This window comes from Mesoplodon densirostris, chromosome 2 (assembly GCF_025265405.1).
Source record: "Mesoplodon densirostris isolate mMesDen1 chromosome 2, mMesDen1 primary haplotype, whole genome shotgun sequence".
In the NCBI taxonomy this organism is placed as follows: Eukaryota; Metazoa; Chordata; class Mammalia; order Artiodactyla; family Ziphiidae; genus Mesoplodon; species Mesoplodon densirostris.
Genome location: NC_082662.1, coordinates 88,081,173 through 88,106,629, shown reverse-complemented (window position 1 = coordinate 88,106,629; position 25,457 = coordinate 88,081,173). Strand labels below are relative to the sequence as shown.

Genomic DNA, 25,457 nt, shown 5'->3' with positions numbered 1-25,457 from the left:
ATGAGAAGGTTTCAAAGGGTTCTTAGGACTTTGATCTTGAAAAGTTTGGGGCCACAGGAATAAGAAATGGATTATCAAGGTTGATTCAAGACTATGGAAAGTTTAATTTCACTAAATGATAATTTTGTCTTTTTGCAGCCATTTTCCAAATTAATGACACTTTATGAATGCCCATATCATAATTTCTTCTTTCTAAGGTGGACCTGCATAGACTAGTCCTGGGTAGAAGACTTGTTTAATAAGACTACTTGTTCAGCTCTCAGTTACTACATCTTTGTTTACATGAGCATCTGTGTGAATCCTGAGTAATTCTACCCTGCTAGATACAGTTAATTAGACAAACGGTGACTATCAAACCCAAGTTAAGCATGTCAGAGTCTCTGCCACAGGGGTTGGTGGGCCTGAGAGATTACAAGTTTTGGGGAGAGACTATACATCTTGTAACTTGGGACCTGTCACAGGCCTGTGTTCTATCATAAGAACTGAGACAGAGGAAGCCCTCTGTAGAAAGAGAAAAGAATGAAGAGATATGCAAATAGAAGCAGAGAAAAGAGACAGAGAAACATTCCTAACATTCTGGCATTATGTAATACATTTCTTTTCCTTAAAGCTCATATGCCACATCCCACTTTTTAAATTTAAGTTATTCAAGTTGATTTATTTTTCTTGCAACTAAAATTACTACTAATTATTATCATATACATCAAATGTTAAATCACTAATAATTTTATTACTCATATCACATAAATACATCTAGATTCTAGTCTCATCTCTAATGCTTGCTAGAGCTGTGCAACAGTGGACAAGTCACTTTAATTTCTCTAAGACATGGTTGTAGCATTAACTGCATGATGACAGAGTTGTGAAGATCAAATAGATGATCTATGTGGAAGATCTGTGCTATACAAATCTAAATTATTATTGTTTCTGCATTTTCAACACCACTGTTTCTCTGATAAATTATTTTGTATTTGTAGGATAACATTGTTAATCTTATTTACTGTGTTTTCCATGTGGATAGACAGATTTAAAGTTACTGATGACAAATGGGTAAATTTTGTCTCTAATTTAGGTTGGTTTTTTTTTTTGTTTGTTTGTTTTTGATTTTTTTTTTTGCGGTACGTGGGCCTCTCACTGTTGTGGTCTCTCCCGTTGCGGAGCACAGGCTCCGGACACGCAGGCTCAGCAGCCATGGCTCACGGGCCCAGCCGCTCTGCAGCATGCGGGATCCTCCCGGACCGGGGCATGAACCCGTGTCCCCTGCATCGGCAGGCGGACTCTCAACCACTGCGCCACCAGGGAAGCCCTAATTTATGTTTTTGAGTTCTATCATTGTATAAGATACTAAGATGGAAAATTGATGTATTAAGAACAGATTCTCATCCTACCCATGTCACCTTTCCAAAACAACCAAGTGGAAATTATTCTGACCCTTATAAAGTTTATTTTATGGAGTAATCAAATATTAATATACTTAGTTCATGAAGAGAACAAAATGTTAGAGGGTTCTTTCATAACAGTGGAGTTGCACTAGAAACTGGGCCACTGTTGAATTTTATTTTACTTTTTGCTATTACCAGGGTAACAGTATGCCAGATTTATAATGATGGAATCATATTATGTAACAAGATATTTGTTGTTAGATTTATCTGTAAAGTGAGTCTACTCTTTTATGGAATAATGAATACTTAAATCCCACTTATATGGAAGATGATATATTTTAGAGGACGATCTTTCCTGCAGTGTATTACATTTTTGAAATTCTAGTTATTAAAACCAAATAATTAAAAGAGTTTTTGGATAAAAAACAACCAGTTCACAGCAGAATCTTGGAAATTAAAAAGGAACAAATATCCCTAAGATTTAAGTTACAGGTTTTCAGGTAAACCAACAAACCTTTAGCGATAGCTTATAACAGTATTCACTATGCTAGCACAAAGCTCATTAAACAGATTTCTCATTCTACCATGTGTTTCTACAGTTCAGGAATAAAGCTTCTTTGAAATTGCATATCACTAATACTTTTAGACAGCCTTTGTTGCTCCTCATGTCCAGTTTCTCTCCCAGCATCTACCTACTCCAAAAAGTAACAAAAGTAATTGTTTTAAATTATTCTCTTACTTATTTTTAATTTCATCACAGAAATATGTTTTAGGTATCATATTCTATATTTTTTTACATCTTGCTCTTTTCACTCAACAACATTTTTAAAATTCATCTGTTGTAGTATAGTAGCTGTGGTTCACTGTGCAAATTTTATTTTTCATTTTCAGCTACCATTTTTAGACCCCAATTCTTTTCCTAGTTTCTTACCAAGTTGTCTCTGCAAAGTTTCCTTTTCCTATTCATTGAGCCCATTGTGACTATCTTACTCCAGCAGTAACCATGGAAACAGCATGTTTTTTTTTTTTTTAGGATAAGAGAGGTCAAGTAAATGAACTTAAACAAACAAATATAATCAGCCTATTTACCATTTCAATCTCTTTACTAGTGCTGAAAAATCACTATCATCACTTCAAATGTTAAGAGGTCACTAGCACTCCATTTTATAATGGTAATTACAAAATCACATGAAACAGTGATATCACCTAATGATTTCTTATAAATAAACATCAGTTTTTTAAAAAGTCTGAATATTGCTAATGTACTGAACACTAGAACTATGGTAATTCATCTTCTTTGTTATAGAGAATAAACTCTTATCTGTTCTAACTATTCTTGAATATGTTTATTTTGTTATATTAACTCCCTTAAGCAATGCTAATATGTTAAAGCAAAATATAATCTTGTAAAATCATACTCAGATTGTAGTATTCTCAGGTCAAATGCTTTAGTAAGTTATTGCCCAATTATTGAAGCTCCAACTTTAATCAGATAACCAAGGATAATTTGTTATATCCAAGTTTTCATTCATCTTTCACTTAATTTAAAAAGTCTAAGTCTCAAGTCAGTGGAGAAGGTTTTTGACAAAGTAGTGGTAAATATGACTGAATTTGGGAAACAAAACCTAGAATAAAATTTATATTATTGATTTATCACTGGATGACCATATTGGAATTTTGGCACTTTAGTTGAATTTGGAATATGCTGAATTTTTTAATTGCTGTGATGGTAACAATTGACTCATGGATAGTTGTCAAGTTATACACAATAGGTGGCTGTAATCTGGGCTGTTATTAAGGATCTTTTTCTTTGCTTGAGTTAAGGAGAGAGAAAACTGACCTGTATAGAGAGGCACTACCTGTCATAAATCAACATAAATGAGTAAACAGTCCCTGTCATACAATAGATAAAATTTCCCTTTGATTTGCCTTGTACTTCCTATTGGATCTTGGTTAAAGAAATCATTGATAATCCTCCCACAGTATATTTACAGTTTAACATTGGATTATAGAAGAGGAAAATAAAACAATCCCAACATTAACAATAAATTCAACTCACAGTACACAAAATCTCTAGTGGAAGAATTTGAGGTTTTAAGGTATCACTGAGGGAGGACATTTGAAGAAAGAAGCATTGACTTTACTGTCCTCCAAATAAATGTTTTCATCTTATTGACCCTTTTGGCTATTGTGAGTTCTTGGCCGAATTGTTATTAGGAGGAATACTGTAAAATAGCATATGGCTTAAAATTCCTGGACTATTGAGATTTTCCTTATTCAGTATAGCTGTGATTCTTCCACTCATGTCTTTTTTATTTTATGATATTAAAAAAATATCTACACATTCTATGAAGATATGGGCACAGTCTAGGGCACAGATATAAGAAGCAACTATAGTTGGTTAAGGTCCTGATAGGAAGAAATCATCTTATCAGGACTTTAACCTAAGAAATTTCTTAACCCAAGAAGTCCCCTAGGTGGCCATGGACCAGGTTAGGAATTCTTGTCCACTTGAACTGGAAAAGCATAAGAGTTGGTTTATATTTGAATGGGGCCATTCTATTTGGATCCTGGAGATCAGATAAATCCAGCAACTTAGGGTCAACAGTCAGAAAGGTCTTAGAAGCTACAGGGTGATCAAGTTCAAATATGCTTTATGTCATCAAAGATCTGCAGTAGGCTAGGATGGGGAGAAGTGGAGTAATGGGCAATCTACATCACTGCATGCTGGTATCGGGATCTAGCCATAGTGTGGGGTGGGGGACTATATTCAAAGAAGGGGTCCCTGAGGGATCAGGGGAAGCAAGTAAATGGTATAGTAGGAAAGGATTTAAGCAAAGAATGAGTTCCTAAAATTTGACTATAAGCCCAAACTCATTTGTTTGTTCAGCAACAGAATGAGGCCAGCAACAAATACCTTATAGTTCCTGCCTCAGGACAAGACCTATTCTAGTGCCTAGGGTTCTAGTTTAGGTTCCTTCATAAAACATTATTTGAAACAACAAGAACCTACTGTATAGCCCAGGGAAGTATATTCAGTATCTTGCAATAACCTATAATGGAAAAGAATCTGGAAAAGTATATATACATATATATGTATATGTGTGAATATATATACATATATATGTATATGTGTATATATATGTGTATATATGTATATGTATATATATGTATATATCCGAATCACTTAGCTCTACACCCAAAACTAACACAACATTGTAAATCAACTGTACTTCAATTGAAAAAAGAAAGAAAGAAAGAAAGAAAAATACATTATATGAGCACTTACTAAAGGCCAGGCTAGAAGCTGGACATGTAATAGTAAACAAGATATAGTTCCTTCTCTTCAAAAGTTTACACTCTACTTGAAAAGTACTGACAAGAATATAGACAATCACAATACAGAATGTAAAGAGTTCCAAATGGGGAATGGTACTCTTGGTACCATTGTTATTGTTATGATGGTGTGAGTCAGAGCGGCTTAAGACTTGGTGCTGGAGAGATCAGAAAAGATTCCTAAATAGACTGAAGTCTAAGCTAAGACCTGAAGAATGGGCAGGAGCAGGGAGTCTAATACATGAGTCAGTTTTGTTGAATAAGCAGAAAGTGCCACTTCCAATGTAGTGGTTCAGAATTAGCATCCCCAAAATGTGTCACTTTGGCATGAAGGTTACTTTGAGATAAAGGCGTCAAGATCCTGCAGGTTCAATAGAAACTACTGCCCCTCCTTTAAGTACCTAGAAGAATTTAAATTTGAGATTTTTCCCAGAAAAGGGTTATTTACCTAAGTGTCTCCATCTATTGAACAGGGCAAACATCTAGTTACCAAACATCTACTCTTCTTCTTATTGTCCTATAATGACCCTTCTGTTCTTGGAAGCCCCAGATCCCTATCTCTTTCCTTAGCTCAGGATGGCATTTATGCTTCATTTAACCTTTCTGTCTCTGAACCTCTCATGTATGTGGGGACTCTGACCCTCTCATGTATGTAGGATTCCTGTACATATGAAGTTAAATTCCATTTCTCCTGTTTATCTCATGTCAATTTAGTTCTTAGACCAGCCTGAAAAACCTAGAAGGGTAGAGGAAAGTTTTCTTCCTCCTCAACACAGGTCAGTAAATTACAAAATGGTCATTTAAAACAGGTGCCCTTTCATTTGTGGAACTACCCATTGCCAAGGCACACGACTTGGTAAACTGAATATGGACTCTCTTCACCTCCTTGGTCCAATTCTCGTGTGCAGAGCACAGACTGTGACCTAGACTGGATTTATCTAGGTAAAGAAAACTTAGAGTAGAGGGGATGGCAGAGGAAAGGAGGAACTCAAGGCTTAAATGTATGGCTCTTGAAAATTGAAACCTAAGAGAAAATCAGCCTAATTTGAATGACACATTTCTAGAATTGTTTTCTCACCAAGACAGCATGAGAGTACCTACCTGGGTGAGCTGCACAGAAGCCACCTGCAGGTACACAGAGCACACATTTAAGCATTTGCCAAGATAGAAATTGGACCCACTAGGCTTGAGCTTCCTGGAGTGACTCCACTTGTCATTTTACCCATTAAGATCGTGTAACATGGTTTCACAATAGCAAATCAAAGTAAGGCTGATGGTATTCCTACAATTACAATAAAAGTAGAATGGCTTAATTAGTAAAACATTAACTGGCAGGATTCCTATAAGTAAAAATGTACATATTTAAGGTGGCTTATTGTAATATTTATAACATTTATTTTATAATATACTAATTCGTATGTAAAAGTGAATGTAAATTGCCAGAAATTAACATGCAATGTGAAGAAAAGTCCTTTTATCCTCTGCAACTGTAGCATTTGGCAGATTCAGGAATAAATAATCTTTTGTGGCAAGGGTATGCCTTATCAAACATATGCAGATCAGCACTAATTAATGCTAATTAAGGTTTCCTGTCTATCTAGTTGGAAAAACGTCCAAATGTTATGAAATCCAGTTAGTATGCCTATTACTCTAATTGTTTTATATGGGGTGGTTCTTAATTAAAATATGTAAATTGACCTTAATTGCTATATACTAATGGGGGTTCATGTTATCTCACTAAAAGTGACAAGATGGTGAGGAAGGGTACTTAAAGGAATAATTCTGATAGCTCCTTAACTAAATGACCTTTACTCAAAATTAATTTTAATTGGAAGCTGGCTAAAGAAACATTTTTCTGTCTTTGTTTCTTTTTAGTTTTTAGCAATGTAAGAATGTTACTCTTCTTTGTTAATACAGCTTTAGAAGCAGTATGGATTGTTAATTACACTTAACAAGCAAGTTAATTTGACTGTTTACTGTTTATAGTTATCAGGAAGTTATTGATATCCTCATTTCAGTCTTGGGAAAAATTAGTTCTCATTGAATGTGAATTTATGGTTAGAATCATATAGGTAAGTCAACCTAGTTAGTTTGTTAGAATGTGTGTTAAAGTTTGATGAGCCAATAATGCTAATATGTACTCCTTAGCTGATTTATATTGAAATTACTTTTTAGAAAAAAAAATTTTTTTTCCTTATAAACATTAACTCTTATTTGAGTTAAAATCTCATTGGAGATGCTTAGATTAAATAGACTGAAATGATTTTCTTACATTTTACTTATCGCATTTTTATTTATTATTTAATTGCAGACAAATTAAAGTGTGTATGCCCAAAACCAGTGTAAATGAATTTACATATTTTTCCACTATGCTAACCTTACAATTATAAGAAGTAATTTAAATAAAGATAACAAATATTTTATTTTACTTTTTCATTTGAAAGTATTTTATGTTCAACTGTAATTTAAAATATATTAAAAATGTGAGGCAGGACTTAGTAGAATACTGTCATATGGAAATGAACATAGAATGAAGATAACAGTTTTTCCTTTGTAGAAAGGAGACCCAATATCTTTATTCTTTCAACAGGACATAGTGACAAATGTTTCACCAAGAATCATCCGGGGGACCACCTCTGGCCCCATGTATGGCCCTGGACAAAGCTCCTTCCTGAATATTGAGCTCATCAGTGAAAAAACAGCTGCATATTGGTGTCAAAGTGTCACTGAACTAAAAGCTGACTTTCCAGACAATGTAAGTGTGATTTAGCGTCTAAAACAAAAGAATTGGCATAAGTTGGTGAATGTTTATTTAAACATCCAATTCATAGGCCTATAAATATTAATGTGTATAATATATTTTATTAAAGAATCTGCCAGTTGCTTTGTTGATGCATAGAAAGATAAAAAAGAAAGAAGTGCTCAAGAACTCATAAAAATCTGCACAATGTGAGGCTTTATTATAAATGGGTACCATGTAGATGGAAGAAGTATCTACATAAGCAGGAGGAAGAGAAATGAAATACTCATTTTATTGAGTTGGTTTTCAGTGTATGTGGCTAGTATTTATGAAGGTGATGACCTTAGGAAGAAATTGCAGACTGTAAATCATTTTAAATATAAAGCTGTGGCAGAAGCAGAATTTCTTGTATAGTTTAGATTTTTTCAGTGGGAAATAATTCACCAAATAATTTTAACACCTTTATTCTGAATGAGTCAACTATCTTTTATAAAATGTTTTTTTTTCTTCTAAAGTACCATACACAAATATTACAGTAATATCAGGCTTATGTATGATATTTCATTTTTAGTGGATTTTTATATATTGTCTATAGTTTTTTAGTCCACAGATAGTATTTTCTCTTCAATAATCGGTTAGTGTTGTCTTTAATGTCACTCATTCATCCTCCTCCTCCTCCCCCTAGCCCCCTTCACCGTACACACACATGCACACACACATATTTCTCTCTCTCAATGAGCTGGTGGTGAATTGAGGTTGAAGTTTGGGGTGATGCATGTTTGCATTGTAGAAAAGATTTCAAAGACAAATGAGAACACTTCAAGTATTCTAATAATAAATATTTTAAAATCTAATGAAATTTGTGGATGTTTGCCCACAAACTGATAAATCAGGAAATTTTACGAAGAAACTTTAGCTATCACACTATCACCTAGCTCATCAAGTTTCTTCTTCTGTTTTAGGAGGCTCTAATTGTTTCAAAATTCTCTCTTATCTTGAAACAAAATATAATCACAGAAGATACAATTTATCTTCCTCAATTCAGCCCTTCAGATGTGAAGGGAACTATAAAGGCCATCTGAAATCTATAGCTTCTGCTCAGGAATTTTTCACTTCCTGAGCTTGATGTTGCAATTATCTCTTTGCACATTATGTAATCAACTCTAGTAACAATTTTGTTGGACTATTTGTGTTTTAAAGAATCCACATGTTTTGGGAAGCTTTTCTCAGAATGACAAGGACAAAAAATGGTCAACCATAGAAATAATTATTAATATATTTTTAAACAGTCTACAGTGTTAAGTAATACTATGCTAGGTACTGAAGATGCAATAAAATAATAATAAATGATAATAAGTGTGAGCACTTACATAGTATTCAGTCTGTGCTAGGTATGGTTATAAATGCTTTATGTATTTTAACACTTATTTAATTCTTCAGCAACTTTATAAGATAGGTAGTATTATTATCCCCATTTCACAGATGAGGAACTGAGGCACACAGAGTTAAGTAGCATGCCCAAGATTCACAGCTATTATATGGTGAAGCCAGAATTTGAAATTGAAATTTGATTTTAGCATCCATGCTCCTGTCTAGTAATAGTGTTCACTAGTGCACCTGCTTATATTGCAATATCATTTCAGGCCCTTAAAGGCTCAGTGTTACTTACGTTAATGCAAAATAAGAACAGTATGAAATATTCTTTCAATAGTATTTAGATGAGCCAATGTATCTGAAAAAAATCCCTTTTTCTGGAAAATAACACCTACCAATAACTTGTCTTAAGCTCACCTGATACTTTCTATGCTCTCTTGAGGAGGAATAAGATGTTATAATAATGGCCTCCAAGAAATGACAGTAAGTAGACAAGAAAGTTGAGACAAAACCCTTGCTTTGTGATCCTACAGTCAAGCAGAAAGACTTGAACACATTTAAATGTTCTTTTCAATTTCCCTGGAAATAATTTTCTTCTCCTATAACACTTTTTCCTTCTGAGAAAACAATGCAGCTTTTCTTGTTTCTAATTCTTTCACCGTTTAGATTATATTCATTATTCTTTTTCTGTATTCTTAGAATTAATTTCTAACATTTTTATTCCCCATATCAAAGATAACATTTTAAATACAATTAAAATGGCATTCCCATTTGAACCCATAGAAATATTATGTGTGCACCTAGATATTGCCATGCTGAGAGTAGAATATCCCCCACTGTTTTGGAATTACTCTGATGCCAAATCCAATGAGCTGAATGAAAGAAGATGACCCTTCATTTTCCACGTTTAATTATCACTCTCACTGGAGTTTTCCCACATCATTCTCGAGTGCATGGCTGCCACCTTTAATGACAGGGATCAGATAATTCAACCTATTATGGCAGCTTCTAAGCAAGGGCTAACTTTTCTGAAAAAGGAATTGTGCAGGGGGGCATATAGTTCAGCTAACATCAGCAGCCAGTATCTTTCTTTCCAGAGAAAGTAGGCACCAGTTGACCATGAACTAGAGGAGACAGCTGGAAGAACATGTTGAATATAAAGGCATTAAGACCCCCTGAAATATATTGTTAAGGACTTGTTTCTTAACTGTCACAGAATTATACCAAAGCCTACACTTATACCAGATTTCTGCTTGGCTTTCAAGGTTTCCTTTTATTTACCTGTGAATTAAACTTGGCACACTGATCATTGTAGTGACAATTTATTACTAAGAGTGTTTTTCTTTTCTTTCCTAAGCTGAGATTTTATAATGCTTATTATGAAATGTATTGTGTAATTAGGGCTTACAGAAATCAATTTTAAGTGAATCCTTTAATTCTCACTGCAAAAACCTTAGACATCATATACTTTAGGCTTGCAAAAAATGTTTACCAAGAAATACATGCTGCATTGTGTCTGAATGCACTGAATTAGCAAGCAAAGACTGGCATTTTCTATCATTTGTGGCAGCTAAAGTGAGAGTTAGGCAAAAGATAGGGATTCATCAGTGAATCAGCTGGTGAAGATAGAAAAGGGAATGATGGCTTTGTTAGAGAAATTAATAAGGGAAGAACAACTGGTATGTAAATATACTTCTTTTATAAGACACCTCATTTCTACTGAAACCCATTCTCAGTTTATTACTGAGAGATCGGCATTGCACATGTTATGTTCAAAATGACTCCAAAGAAGTTGCTCTCCGTCAGCATTCTGAAGATGCTTTCCTGACCAGTAGCCTCTAAATACAGAGTTCTTAACCTTGTGCGTGTGCCATGGCCTCCATAAACACCCTGGTGAAGCCTAAAAGCCTCTTTTAGAATACTGTTTTTCAATGCATAAAACAATATTCATAAGGTAATAAAGGATTCACATTATATTAAAATAAAATTCTTGAAATATTTTTAAAAATATGATGTAGTAAAATATGTTACTCTTTAATAAGGCACTAAAAATACAATCTAATGGCAGATCTAATACCTACTGCTGTCTTGATATAATGGTGACTCCAACTGATACCCTGAGATAGCTGCAGCAACTCTACATCTCTATGTGATTTTCTCTGGTTTCTGTTGGTGCAAAGCACACTGGTTTGTTGCTCCATGATGGAGGAAGTGCTAAATTTCAGTGAGAGACTAGTGAAAATAAAGACCTAATTTTTTTTTTCCATCCAAGTTCATGAATTTTCTGTTTTCTATCAAGGGTTCTAAGGACCTCAGATTAAGAACCTGTGTCCAGCATTTCTCAATTCTGGTTGCATATTAGAATCTCCTAGAGAGCTTCAAAAATGATATTTATGGTTAGGCCCTATACTAGTTGAATCATTTTAGAATTCTGGCATGGATACAGTGAATATAGATCTGTGTGTGTGTATGTAAGTATGTGTATAGATATGTATATGTGTATGTGTGTGTGTTTATATTTTTTATAAAGTTCCTCAGTTGATTCTACTACATATACCATCAATGTCACTCATAAATTTGACATATATCATTAAATATTTATAAAACTCCTATACCAGAACTATTTACTGGGAGCTGTTTATATGTGCTAAGGGTTTTATGTATCTGTGAAACAGAGATTTTCCCCATTTTACAGCTGAGGGAAGTGACATTTAGAGACACTGCATTAACTGTCCAGATGACACAGTTAGTAAGTAAATGCTTTGGGACTGGAAATCTTTCCATTACACCATGAAGAGGTGTTCTATTTGACAATAAAGAACCTGAGAAATTAACAACATACATGTTACAATCCTCCCTTGTCAACCCACTCAGATGGGCCAATTAGATTGAGCTTTCTCAACTGCAGACTGTCAAAAGAAAAAAAAAAAAAACTTTTCATTTGACAAAGAAAGTTCTGTCATCAGTCAATCATTATCTTGTCATTAGTTCCAGTGAAGAACACTTTATAGCTCAGCTCTTTTTGCTTTGCAGGGATGTAGGTGTCTATAGAAAACAATGCCAGTGACTCAATGTGGACCTTGGCTTGAATTGTCACCTGGCCTCATTTTAAGTTCTGTATTTGAAAATAGGGAAGTCGAGGGACTGATTCAGATCTAGGTATCCTCCAAGCAGGAGGATGTTCCCTACTTATTCAATGGACATTTGTCACCCCATTACTCCTGCACAGTCTTCTTACAGGTGCCACAAAGTCCAACTCAGCAGAACTGGTCTTCCTTTTCTTTGAAGCATGTATAATTAAGTCCAGCTAATTAGAAATAGGGGATTGTGTAACCCATTCAGTCTGTTCAGATAAATTTGTAACAAATGGAACTACAATAAATGTATTGTCAGGAAGCAATGATCAGTGTAAGTTCATTACTTTTGCTTTCTGATCACAGAGTTTACAGAGCACAAACAGCACCTTAGCTCTTCTCTCCTCGTATCTCAAAAAGAGTATTCACCAACAGAAACATAAGAGTCTCTGCAACTGGAAGCATTCCTTCTTTGCTCCATCTGGAATTATTTGAGCTTATAATGTTCCTGTTTCTGTAAATGTCTACATATTCCCATGATAATTTATTTTAAATAAATTAGAAAACTGCTGGATCAGGTATTGAAGGGAAGCCTAGTATATCCTCCAGGAAGCTCTTCTCTTTTTTACACCACAGCTTAAGTAACGATTTTGTGATATTGTTTGTTTATTCCAGAGGACATAGATATTTCCCAACCTCGCTTTTTTGCTAAAATCCAGGACAATTATCTAGTGGCATTACTTTATTATTTAAAAAAAAAAAGATCTGTCTAATATACAAAAATCAAAACAAATCCAAAATGATTCACAATTAGCCATAGGCCAAGCACTAATTTGGTTATGCCCAACAAACCTTAAAGACCAGACCTGAAAGGATAAAAATATGTCCAAGTAATTTAACTGCAACTCAGAAAAAAGCTCAAGAATATTTATAGGAATACAAAATATCTAGTACCAAACAAGATAAAGTTCAATGTCTGGCATCCAATTAAAAATTACCTAGTATGTAAAGAAATAGGAAAATAGCCCAAAATAATAAAAATATTGATCAGTTAAAACTGATATGATGTTAAAATTAACAGGCAAGTACATTAAAACTGTTATTCCATACATTCAAAAGGCTAAGTTAAGCCATGGAAGATAGATAAAAGACCTAAATCAAAATTCCAAGCATGAAAACTACAACGAAAGGGATGGAAAACACACCGGAAGTTATTATCAGCATATTAGCACTGAAGAAGAAATAATTAGTAAATTTGAAGATACAGCAATAAAAACTATCCAAAGTGAAACACACACACACACGAGCACACGCACATACACACACACAGAGGTTGAGAGAGAAGAAAGTAAACATACCATCCGTGAGCTGGGGAAAACTTCAAGTGGCCTAATATGTACTGGAATTCCTGAAATTTGAAGAAATAACAGACCAAAATTTCCCAATTTTTCTTAAAACTATAAGCCTCCCGCTATGCAAACAAAACAAAAACAAACAAATAAAAATAATAAACAAGAAACTTGATGAACTCCAAGCACAAGAAACATGAATAAAATTACACCAAGGTAATACATCATAATCAAATTAATTAAACCAGTGATAAAGAGGAAAACTTAAAAGCAGTCAGGGACAGAAAGCATGTTCCATACAGAGGAACCTAACATAAGGGTTACTGCTCTGATTTGTCATCAGAAACAGTGCAAGTTAGAGGTCATCTTTAAAGTGCTGAAAGATTTAAAAAACAAGCAAACAAAAACTGTTAACCTAGATTTCAAAATTCAGTAACATCTTTCAGAATACAGTGAAATAAGTACTTTTTCAATCATAAAAAGATGGAAAGAATTCATCACCAGGAATCTGCACTACAGGCAATGTTAAAAGAAAATGTTTATGTTGAAGGAAAATGATGCCAGGTTGAAATATGGATCTACACAAAGGAGTAAAGAGCACCAAGATTTGTAACTACATGGGTAAATATTTTTTTAATTATTTATTCACTTTAGAAGGGAATTGGTTGTTTAAACAAAAACATATTATAAGATAGTGTGGGGAGTTTATAGCATACATGAAGGTAAAATATATGACAACAATAGTGCAAAAGTTGTGAGGAAGAAATGGAAGTATAGGGGCTTCCCTGGTGGCGCAGTGGTTGAGAGTCCACCTGATGATGCAGGGGACATAGGTTCGTGCCCCGATCTGGGAAGATCCCACATGCTGCGGAGCGGCTAGGCCTGTGAGCCATGGCCGCTGAGCCTGCACGTCTGGAGCCTGTGCGCCGCAACGGGAGAGGCCACAACAGTGAGAAGCCCACGTACCGCAAAAAAAAAAAAAAAAGGAAGTATACTACTGTAAGCTTCTAAAACCTTATGTAAAGTTTTATATCCCTTGAAGGTAGACTGTGATAACATAAAGATATATACTCTAAGATCTATACAACCACTAAAATAATGTGACTTAGTTACAGATAAAACATGAAAAATAAAGGTGTAAGATAGAATTAAGCAAAGTGCTCACACCAAAAGAAAGTGAAATTAAACCTAACCATATCAGTAGTCAAATTCAATGTAATTGGTCTAAACATCTCAATTAAAAGGCAGAGATTTTCATATTTGTTTAAAAAAAAAAAGATTCAACTGTATGCTGCCTACAAGAAAAAACAATTTAAAATATGAAGACACAAATAGGAGAATATTGAAGCAATGGAAGGAGATATACAATGGTAATTCTATTCAAATACAATCTCATAATACTGATAGCAAAGTAGTTATAAAAGCAAAGAATATTATCAGGGGCAAAAAATGATCAACTTATAATGATGAAAAAAATTCATCCAGAGTTGATAACAATCCTAAATGTTTTATGACTTAATAACAGAGCTCAAGAAACCTGAATAAAAAACTAATAGAGCTGCAAGGAGCAATGGGAAAACTCAAAATTATAATTGGAAATTTCCATACCTGCCTGTCAGTAATTAATAAAACAATAGAATGAGGCTGTTGAGGATTTGAAAAATGCTATCAACTTATCTAATTGACATTTATTGGACACGCCATCCAAAAGCAACAGAATGCACAGTCATTTCAAGTACATACATAATATTTACTACAATAAGCCATATTCGGAGCCATACAAGAAGTCTCAACAATTAAAAAAAAAATTTAAATCATCCAAGGTATATACTCTGCCCACAACAGAAGTAAATTTGTAATCAAAAACAGGAATGTATTTGGAAAATCCCCAAATATTTAGAAAATAAATAATATACTTCAATAACCCTCAGTTAAAAGAGGAAATCACAAGCAAAATTAAAAATTATTTTGAACGGAATGAAAATTAAAATACAAAATATCAAAATTTGTGGTATACGATGCAAGCATTACTCGAGGGAAAATCTATAGCATCAAATACATGTATCAGAAATGAAGAAAGATCTCAAATTAATGACTACAACTTCCACCTTTAAAAACTAGAAAAAGAGAAAATTAAACCTAAAATAAATAACATAAAGGATATAATGAAGATTAGAGGAGGAAATTGATGAAATAAATAACAGAAAAATAATAGAAAATTTCAAAGAAGGTAAAGCTGATTCTTTAAGAAGACAAATAAAATTGATAAAACTTTAGCCAGAGTGATCAGGAAAAAAAAGGGAGAAGAAACATAAATTACCAACAAAGGAAATGAGAGAAGTAACACCACTGCAGATTTTACAGTTATAAAACAGAAAAATACAGAATATTATGAAGAATTTTATGCAGATAATCAACTTAGGTGAACTGGACAAATTCCTTTAAAGACACAAATTTTCAAAGTGTATTCAAGAAGCAATGGATAACATTAAAGAAACTGAATTACTGGTTTAAAACATTTCCATGAAGAAAACTACAAGCCCAAATGGCTTCATGAGTGAGTTTTACCAACCATTTAAGAAAGAATAATGCCAATTCTACACCTACTTTTTCAGAAAAGAAAAACAGAGGAAATACTTACTAACTAAATCTGTAATGCCACACTTTGATATCACAACCTGATAAAGGCAGGACAAGAAAAGAAAACTATGGACCAGTGTTCCTCATTAATGTAGATGCAAAAGTTCTAAACAAATTACAAATATTAACCAACAATATATAAAGAATATAATACCTCATGAACAAATGAGGTTTATTCCAGGAATTCTGGTAGGTTTAACATTTGAAAATAATATAATTCACATAAGTTGCAAACTAAATAATAACAACAACAAAACAGGAAAAAACATTTGAAGAAATTCAAAACTCCTTTCCTAACTTTTAAGTAATTTCAGCAAACTAAGAATATAAGAGTAATTTCTTAGCCCTCTAAAATGCATTTTAAAAAAATCCCTAGAGCTAACATCCTAGTTAATGGTAAAAGACTGAATACTTTCTTCCTAAGGGAAATAAAATAATGATATTTGCTTTTGCCATTTCTAGTATACATTGTGCTAGAGTTCCTGTACTGTTTAATAAGAGAAGACAAATAAAAGATATGCACATTGAAAAGGAAGAAGTAAAACTACCTTTATTCACAGATGACATGATTATTTATGTAGAAAATCTGACTGAATATACCAATAAAAACCACTTTATTTACAAAAGCAGGCAGCTAGCTTACAAGTTACTGTTTTCAGATTTGATTTTTTAAAGAGTTGCATTAAAATACTGTTTATCTTTATTACTAACTTTTCTTGCACTCCATTAAATTCTGCACTCCAGGCAAATGCCTAACGACTCAACCTGGCCTTGGCCTGCCAAAATACAACTTTAAATAATAAATGAGTTTAGCAAGATTGAAGATACAAGATCAAATTTTAAAAATCATTTGTACTTTTTATATACTAGCAGTTAACAATTGGAAACTGAAATAAATATATCTTATCAATATATCAATATAGCAAAAAAATGAAATAGGGATAAATTTGACATAAGATGTGAAAGATGTGAACACTGAAAACTACAATATATTACGACAGAAATTAAAGAATTAAGTAAATGGGAGGCTATATCATGTTCAGTGATCAGAAGAGACTATTGTTAAGATGTCAAGTAACCTCATTGATTTAAAAGGTAAAATGAAATTACAATCAAAATATTAGCATGATTTTTTTTGCAGAATTTAACAAGTTGATTCTGAAATTCATATGGAAGTATAAAGAACTTACAGTAGCCAAAATAATTTAAAAAGAACCAAACTGGAAATCTAAAACTTTCCAATTTCAAGACATTTTAAAACTACAGTAATTAGGATAGTGTGGTATTGGCATAAAGATAGACAAATAGATTAATGGAGCAGAATAACAAGTCCAGAAAACAACCTACAAATTATTTATATGAACAAATGATTTTTGACAAAGATGCTAAAAGGAAATTCAGTGGACAACATTTAGTCTTTTCAACACATGATGCTGGTAAAATTGGGTATCCATATGCAAAAAATAAAAATAAAATAAATGGCTCATGTCAAGACATGACATATAAAAATTAACTCAAAATATTCGTAGACCCAAATGACAAACCTAAAACTATAAAACTCCTTTAAAAAAGTGAGAAAGGCTCTGTTATCTTAGGTTAGAGAAATACTGAATATTTCTTAGATGCATACCGAAAGTATAGTCTTTGAAAGAAAAAGATGTGATTTCTTCCAAATTAAAACTACGGTCTTCAAACCTGTTGCTAAGAAAATGAAAATACAAACTACAGACTAGGAAAAATATTTGCAAATCATGTATCTAGTAAAAGACTTGTATCCAAAATATTTAAAGGACTTTGAAAACCCAGTAATAAGAAAGCAAACAACCCTTCCCACTTTGAGCAAAACATGTGAAGAGACACTTCACCAAAGAAGATCATGAATGACAAATAAGCACAAGAAAAGGTGCTCAACATCATAAGTCATTATAGAAATCCAAATTAAAGCCACAGTGAGATATACATCTATTAGAATGTCTAAAATTTGAAAGACTGATCATATCAAATGTTAGCAAGGATATGGAACTACAAGAACTCTCATACATTGCTAGTGGTGAAACCACTTTTGAAAATAGTTTGGTAGTTTCTTAAAAAGTTAAGCATACACCTGCCATATGACCCAGATAATCCACTTTTGGCTATTTACCCAAGAAACGCCAAAACATATGTCCATACAAAGACTTGTACAGGACTGTTCACAGCAGCTTTATTTGTAATAGCAAAAAACCTGTGAATGATTCAGATGTCCAGCTGAATAGATCAACAAATTGTGGTGTATGTATACAATAAAATACTACTTAGTAGTAAGAATAATGAACTATTTGATACATACAACATGGATTAGTCTCAAAAATTATGCTGAGAAAAAAAAAGCCAGCCCTTCTCCCCCTCAAAAAATACATATTTTATGATAAAACTGTAGAAACTGTTAACTAATTTATAGGGATGTAAAATAGATTAATGGTTGCCTCATAGACAGGGGAGGAGTTGGAGGGAGGGTTTATAAAGTGTCACAAGGAAATTTGGGGGCATGATAGACATTCATTATCTTGATTGTGATGATAGTTTCAAAGTATATAAAATTGTAAGCTTTAAATATGTGCAATTATTATATGTTATACTTTATATAATATATAGTATATAGAGAATTATATTTCAATAAATCTGTTTTAACATATTCAGTAGGTTAAATTTAAAATTATAAAAGCACTTTTCATGGGATGTGCCCTGGGAATTAATCCCAGGTTGGATTAAATGGCTAAACCCCTGTCACCCGGCTGTTCAATCCCTACCCATTGCCCAAGCCACCAGTCAATTATTACCTTCCGTGAAATTGACTAGTGTTTTGATTGTATTCACTTTGATATGGAGACACAGGAATTAACGTGAGGTTAAAAATGATGTTATACAGTGTTAAGAAAGAAAAGAAAGAAAAGAAATGTTGGGTGGTTTTTTTAAGCTTCTGCTTTGTGGGAGATTAAAATGCTAGGGCTTTATCTCATTCAGTAAAGGAAAAATCTTAAGAAAATCCATCAAAGCTTGTAGTCACTTTATATATACAAGCATTAACTGCCTGCAACATACTTTTTCTCAAATTCTCCTCCACTTTGTAATTTGTCAGGCTGCCTTTTGGGTAACAATATTGTCTCCTCAGTTTGGAAGTATAGCATCCAACACACTGAACCATTTTGAAAGAGACCCTGGGGATGGCGATGTTGCATTGAATTTAGACTCTTTCTTGGTTATATACTAGCTCATGAGAGAGGCAATGGATACAATTTATCAATTATATATGTTTGCTACATAACCAAACCATGTCATAAACTAAAAACAAAGCCCATACTCAAACTGCTGAAGAGGTTTGCTCAGTGGACTCATTTACTTAATATCAATTTGGTAATATTTCACATCAGTCAGTGTTCTGTTTTTGTGGAGAAATCAGCTCTAATGCATTCTTCTCTTAAAGTATTAGGGAAACTAGGAGAAAGAAAGGATAAAGTAAAACCTCTTACTGCCCCTGACCCCTCAAGTCCCTAACTGTAACTTTTTTTTTTTTTTTTACTTGAAGGGCCCATTTAATTTATTAATTTTTTAAAAATCACCAACGTTTTATGAGAGGCTAAAAGTTGGAGATTGTTAAATAGAGGCTGTTATTTAACATAAGATACTATAGTTATGTGTGTTGCATTAACTTTGTTACAAACTACTTATTCTATTTTACTTTTTTTTTTTTTTGCCACTGGGCATTTTATTCTTTTACACTGTACCATACAGGGAATATTCCAGAGATTTATTTTTCACAAGGAACAAATTTCATATTTTTCCCCTTGGGTCTTCTAAGGTATTCACTTAAAATTATTCTCTTTATTCTTTAAGACAGTTTTCAAAAAAATAAATAGTACTATTTTAAAGGTCTATTGACTGCTCTTTAATAACTGTCTTTCTATTTCAACCATTATTTATGTTTGGGTAATTGATTCAATTTAATCAGAATTTAAAACTATATCTGTGATGCACAAATATGATCTAATTAATTATAAACAATCTAAAAGGAGAATGGTCACGGAGGCATTGGACTTCTAATTTAATCACTAGGCAAATTTAGTACTTCATCCTTAAAATATCACAAATGAGGCAAACTTTAATAGAACAAATGTGTAAAATGAACCCTCTCATTTACTTAAAATTTCACTCTATGGGATGTGTCTTCATTTTAAGAATCAAAGTCATGAAAATATACATTAAAATGAGGTCCATTAATACAGGTAGCTTGTGATTATCATCTTAATAGCAGATAGAGAAGAATTATGAATGAAATACAACAGTAAAGATATGATATTTTTGCCAGTAGCTTCTACTTTTCTACCAAGAGTGCATTTCATAACCGTGTTAAGAGAAGTGAGATTTTAGAAAAAGAAGGAAGGAAGAAAAAAAAAAACCTTCATTTTTTGGCAAGGAGCTATTTCCCAAGGCAAGCCCTGAATCTTAACAGAAGGAAAAGAAGCAAGAATTTGACAAAGAGATTTTATGAATTCAAATAACCTTGTAAGGAATACATGAATATCATCCCCATTTTGTATTAGAATCTGATATCCAGATGAAGGTAATTTCCCAAGGATATTTTTTAGACTGTTAGTGGTAAAATTTCAAATTGATGACAGAGGTCTGATGTACAAACACTCACAATAGAAAAAAAATATTTTTTTTTAAAGTCAAGCTTCAGAATACTTAAAAATGTCCATGTATGATTCACTTTTTCTTTTCACCTGGATTTTCCTCCCCTTCTGGTGGAGGTGCTAAAGAGCAGAGAAATGGGAAAGGTAATCAGCCAGAGGGAAGAGAAGAAGGAAAGACCTAGATAATTCACAAACTGGAAAATGAGCTCCTAACTAATCAAGACTGGATTATAAATAAGATAGAGAGAATTTATGCATCCCTGGTATTGGCCTGAATAGCATTTGCACCCAGTCCAAGGAAAGTATTTGTGAATTTCACAGTTGGCTATTTTTTCTCCCTTTGAGATTTTTCCTAAGCTAATTATCCATAATGTACATGAAGCAAAGAAATAACTTACCATTAAAGTCATTTTTGAAGTAGATACTTCACTTTGCATGTTGTTAAAATGCCTAGAGTATTAATAAAGAATGAGTTAACTATTAATACAGCTTCTTTGGGGAGTTTCTGATCTATATACTGATCACCCAAAAGGAAATTTTGTGTAATATTTTATTCATGAAAAATTTAGAGAAGTAACTAGATTAACTAATCTTTCCATAATAAGTAATTTAATTTAACTTTGTGCTTCTTGCATTTTAATTTTTTCATAATGTGTCCTTTAAAATCCCCAATATTAAAATGATCAGTAACTGTTTTGTGGTTGATTTAGTTTAAATTGTAAATTTAGTTATGGCTCTTGGGTTGCAAGGTTGGGGGGGGAGGTGTCAATATAGAAAATGAACACATTTATAGACTGGAAAACTTATGTATGCAATAAGTTTTTAGATGAATTATTAGAAAACAGATTAGAAATCAATGTGAAAATGACATATAACAATAGTTTTTGTTGTTACCCAGACTATAATTACACTTCAAATGCTTTACATTTAACATACTTTCCTACTTACTATTCAATAAGTTTTTGTATCATGTTTTACGACTCAGAATTTTTGCCTTACTTCTGCTTAACACCTTCCAAGACCTTCTCAGTTCAAACTCAGCTAGGATAGACACAATATGATTAGATTGTGTCTTTGAATTTCAGGCAGGACTTCTGCTTCTAGTTAGGAGATAGAAAGCCAGAAGAGATTACACTCCCACCCTAAAAACCAGAGTAAGTCAGATAATCAGCAAAATTGGATTTTTTTTAACCCATGCAGATTAACCCAAAAGAAATAAATTCCAGAAAGTGATAAGCTCTTTTTGGGAGAGAAGAGACTCTTGACTGTTTTGCTCCCTGGAGGAATGGTGGGAAGGGAAGGAAACCACAACAGAGAAACCAGTAAATTTTTAAAGGATGTTTAATGGATGTGTTTGGAGTCGTATGATGCGTGAGAACCTCAAGGAGCCCAGGCAGAGAACTTGTCAGCCATTAGCAACCAACTCTTTCCCATGTTATTTCATTGAGCTGCCTACCAGATGTGGGGCTGAGGCAGCAGAGCCCAGAGAGATCATCCTGAAGGGAATCAGGACCTTCTCCAGTTACAAGGCAGAGGCCTACTGAAGCCTGGGGTGGGGAAAGAGCCCTGAGAGAAATTCTCCAAGGCATTCTAAGCCTTCACCAGTTGTATTGCAGTAGCCCTTTTGAAGGCTTGAGGAAGGCATGCTCAGCAGAAAGATGTTCTGAAGCACGGAAGGCCAGTGTGGAAGTAGAGAGCAAAAAGAACTCCCCGGCAACACAAAAAGCTAGCAGCTGGTCTGCAGGCAGCAAGAGACATCCCATGGTTTGGAAAGTTGGTGGCTGGACTAATCATAATAAAGAGACCCTGGAGTCTTTCTGGGGCTCAGTTTCCAAGTCCTACTGAAGAGAAATTTCTAATCCAACACTCAAACATTTGAAGCCAGTGGAAAACTAGATCTAGTAAAATCAACACAAAGCCCAGACTCAGCTTAACTACAGATTTGATCAACTCAGTCTCTTACATTAGCAGCCTCATAAGGAGGGGTACACCCTTTTCTGAGATAATTTTTATTTATTTAAGTCTCTACTGTTCTTTTACACAAACTATCAGACATACAATGAAATGTTATAAGGTTTGAGGGAAAAAAAAAATGTGACCCAGGTCAAGAGAGTTTTCTCACAAGTTGTTTGTAGAAGCATATCCAGAGATAGAATTGGAATTATCAGATAAAGACTCTAGAATTAACATGATAAATGTGAAAAAAAAAAGTTCTAGTGGAAAAACATTCATGAAAAGATGGTAGAATTTTATCAGAGGGTTGTAAAATATTAAAAAGATCCAAATAGAGATATATGACAGATACTATTTCAGAAATAAAGAATTCATAGTATAGGCTTGAGGGAGACTGGATATAGCAGAGAAAAGAATCAGTGAAGTTGAAGACAGAGTAAAAGAAATTACCCAAACTGAGAAAACAAAGAAGAAATATGTCACAGTGTCTGAGATCTGTGGGACAATAGCAAATCCTCTAACATTCATATAATTGAATCTTATAAAGAAATGAGAGATTCTAGCACAAGTTATCTATTCAAATAATACCATCTTACAGTGGCTTTCCTTGACTGTCATGTGGAGAGCAGTCCCCTATCACAAACTCCAATAGTACTCATTACTATCAAAATTGTCCCCTTCTTTTTATTCTACCAATATTTATTGAATATATACTAAGTGTCAGAAACTATTTTAGAATATAATACTCAACTAGACAGTATATTTCAGTATTTCAGTATATATTCAATAATATATTTGTCCCTTTTCTCACAAAACTTATTTCTTCTCTAGAGTGTGAATTTCATAAGGGTAGGGACCTTTTTTATTTTTCCTCATTTGTTCCTGTATCTCGACCTTCTAGAACAGTAGCTTGTGCATAGTGGGACTCAATTAATATATCTCAAGAAAAATGAATAAATGAATTTTTCTAAGGGATAGTTTTAGGCCCTATTTTATAGTGTCTTGCCAAAGATTGTCTGACAAAAACACCTAAGCCTGTTCTGCTATGTACTATTTCTCTTTCTTTGTTCTTTCTAAGCCCCAGGCTCCAGGCTCCACTTCTACATTCTCAAAAGGATTGATTCACATAGGCACATTTTACAGATACAGAAAGGTGTGCAGATGTAAACCAGAATATTTATAAGAGGAACTAGATATGGGAGAAGGATAATGGTACTTCTGTCAATGCATATATAACTCTATCTTGTAATTATTTGCATATAAGTCTCTGTTCTTCCCTCCAGATAGTGGTCTCTTGGTATTCCTAGGGCCAAGGCACATGCCCAGCCAAGTTCAATTGCTTCTCTGTCATATACATCTTGGTATGTTGTTTAATTTCATGTGGAAGTGGGCATTTCTTCAATTTTTCAATAATTTATTGAAAATCAGCCATATAATTAAAGGACTCATGCCATGAAAGGTTTTTTTGTTTGTTTGCTTGTTTTTTTGTTTTTTTTAAAGAAAAGGCAACTGTCAAAATACTTAGTTTAAATTATTATTCTTATTTAAAAATTCATGTCCCCTAGGCCATGTTGGCCAAGTCTAACAAACAGGTGACCAAATCTGTCTAAGTCGATCAGTGATTGATTAGATAGGCTATATCAAATCACACACTTGAATTTTCCAAGGGTAATATTCCTTTCTCATAGTTCTAACTAAGGAACTTCTATGCATCTCCTGTGATGTTCTGATTTATATTAAGATTTACTTCCGGGCTTCCCTGGTGGCGCAGTGGTTGGGAGTCCGCCTGCCGATGCAGGGGACGCGGGTTCGTGCCCCGATCCGGGAGGACCCCGCGTGCTGCGGAGCGGCTGGGCCCGTGAGCCGTGGCCGCTGAGCCTGCGCGTCCGGAGCCTGTGCTCCACAACGGGAGAGGCCACAGCAGTGAGAGGGCCGCGTACCGCAAAAAAAAAAAAAAAAAAAAGATTTACTTCCAATCATCACTGAAACAGCCTTCTAATCTTAGAAATCTGATGATGGTAGAAAAAAATTGGAGGTGCCATTCTTTATCATTCTCAATAAATGTAACTGAATTGTTAAGTCACAGGGTCCTTGAATGCCAGAATCTTTGAATCACTAATTAGCAAGCATCATCTGGCTCAATCTGTTTACTAAGGAGAAAAATGAAGTTTAGATATATTGGTACCCAACTCATGCAAACTGGTGTTCAGTTTGTCCACATTTCTTAAGCACCTCATGCCTCTTTTCCTAAATACATGTTTTTTGGTTATTGCTAACCTTCCCTTCCCCCCACCCCCAAATAAAACACACCCAAGAGAATACTATTAAAATCCAGGTGCACATCCTTTAGACTTATATGTTGTCAGTATCTATTAGTCAGGGTATGGTAATTAACAATGACTAAATTAATTAGTAATAATTGCCCATTATTGTGCCAGTTGCTATGCTGAGTAATACCTAGTTTATCACTAATGCACATCACAATTTTAAACAGAAAGTATCTTCCTCACTTTACAAATGTGCATACTAATCCTAAAAAAAATAAGTAAATTACCTAAGATAAAAGTACTAGAAAGTAACAAAGCCAGGAATTTAACTTCAAAGCTTTCAGTCTCACCAATATGCAACACTTACCTATAACAATATCTACTTAATCATACCTCCTGACTGGAAAGCAAAGCAAAACAAAACAAAAAGGAAGAAGGAAAAGGAAAGACAAGAAAAAAAGAAAAAAAAAAGAAAAAAAAGGAAGAAATTGCAGACCACAGTGACAGATATTTCTTTGTATTTAGGTTTAAGGCAGACAAAGTTATGCTGAATTTATTTCTTATATAAAATATTTTCACCAATATATTATTGACTTACTGAAATTTAAAAATCATACAAGTTAAGTGAAATATAAAATCAAATTATGTGAAATAAAACAAGTTATAACA

General features: G+C 33.6%; 1 protein-coding gene across 1 annotated transcript in view; it reads left to right on the top strand.

Moving 5' to 3' along the window:
* Positions 1–25,457, top strand: part of DPYD (dihydropyrimidine dehydrogenase) — an 820,949-nt gene that overhangs the window by 475,702 nt on the left and 319,790 nt on the right. The window contains exon 14 of the mRNA XM_060090168.1: positions 7,309–7,473. Coding sequence (XP_059946151.1) covers positions 7,309–7,473 — 165 coding nt within the window. The remainder of the gene's footprint in view (positions 1–7,308; positions 7,474–25,457) is intronic.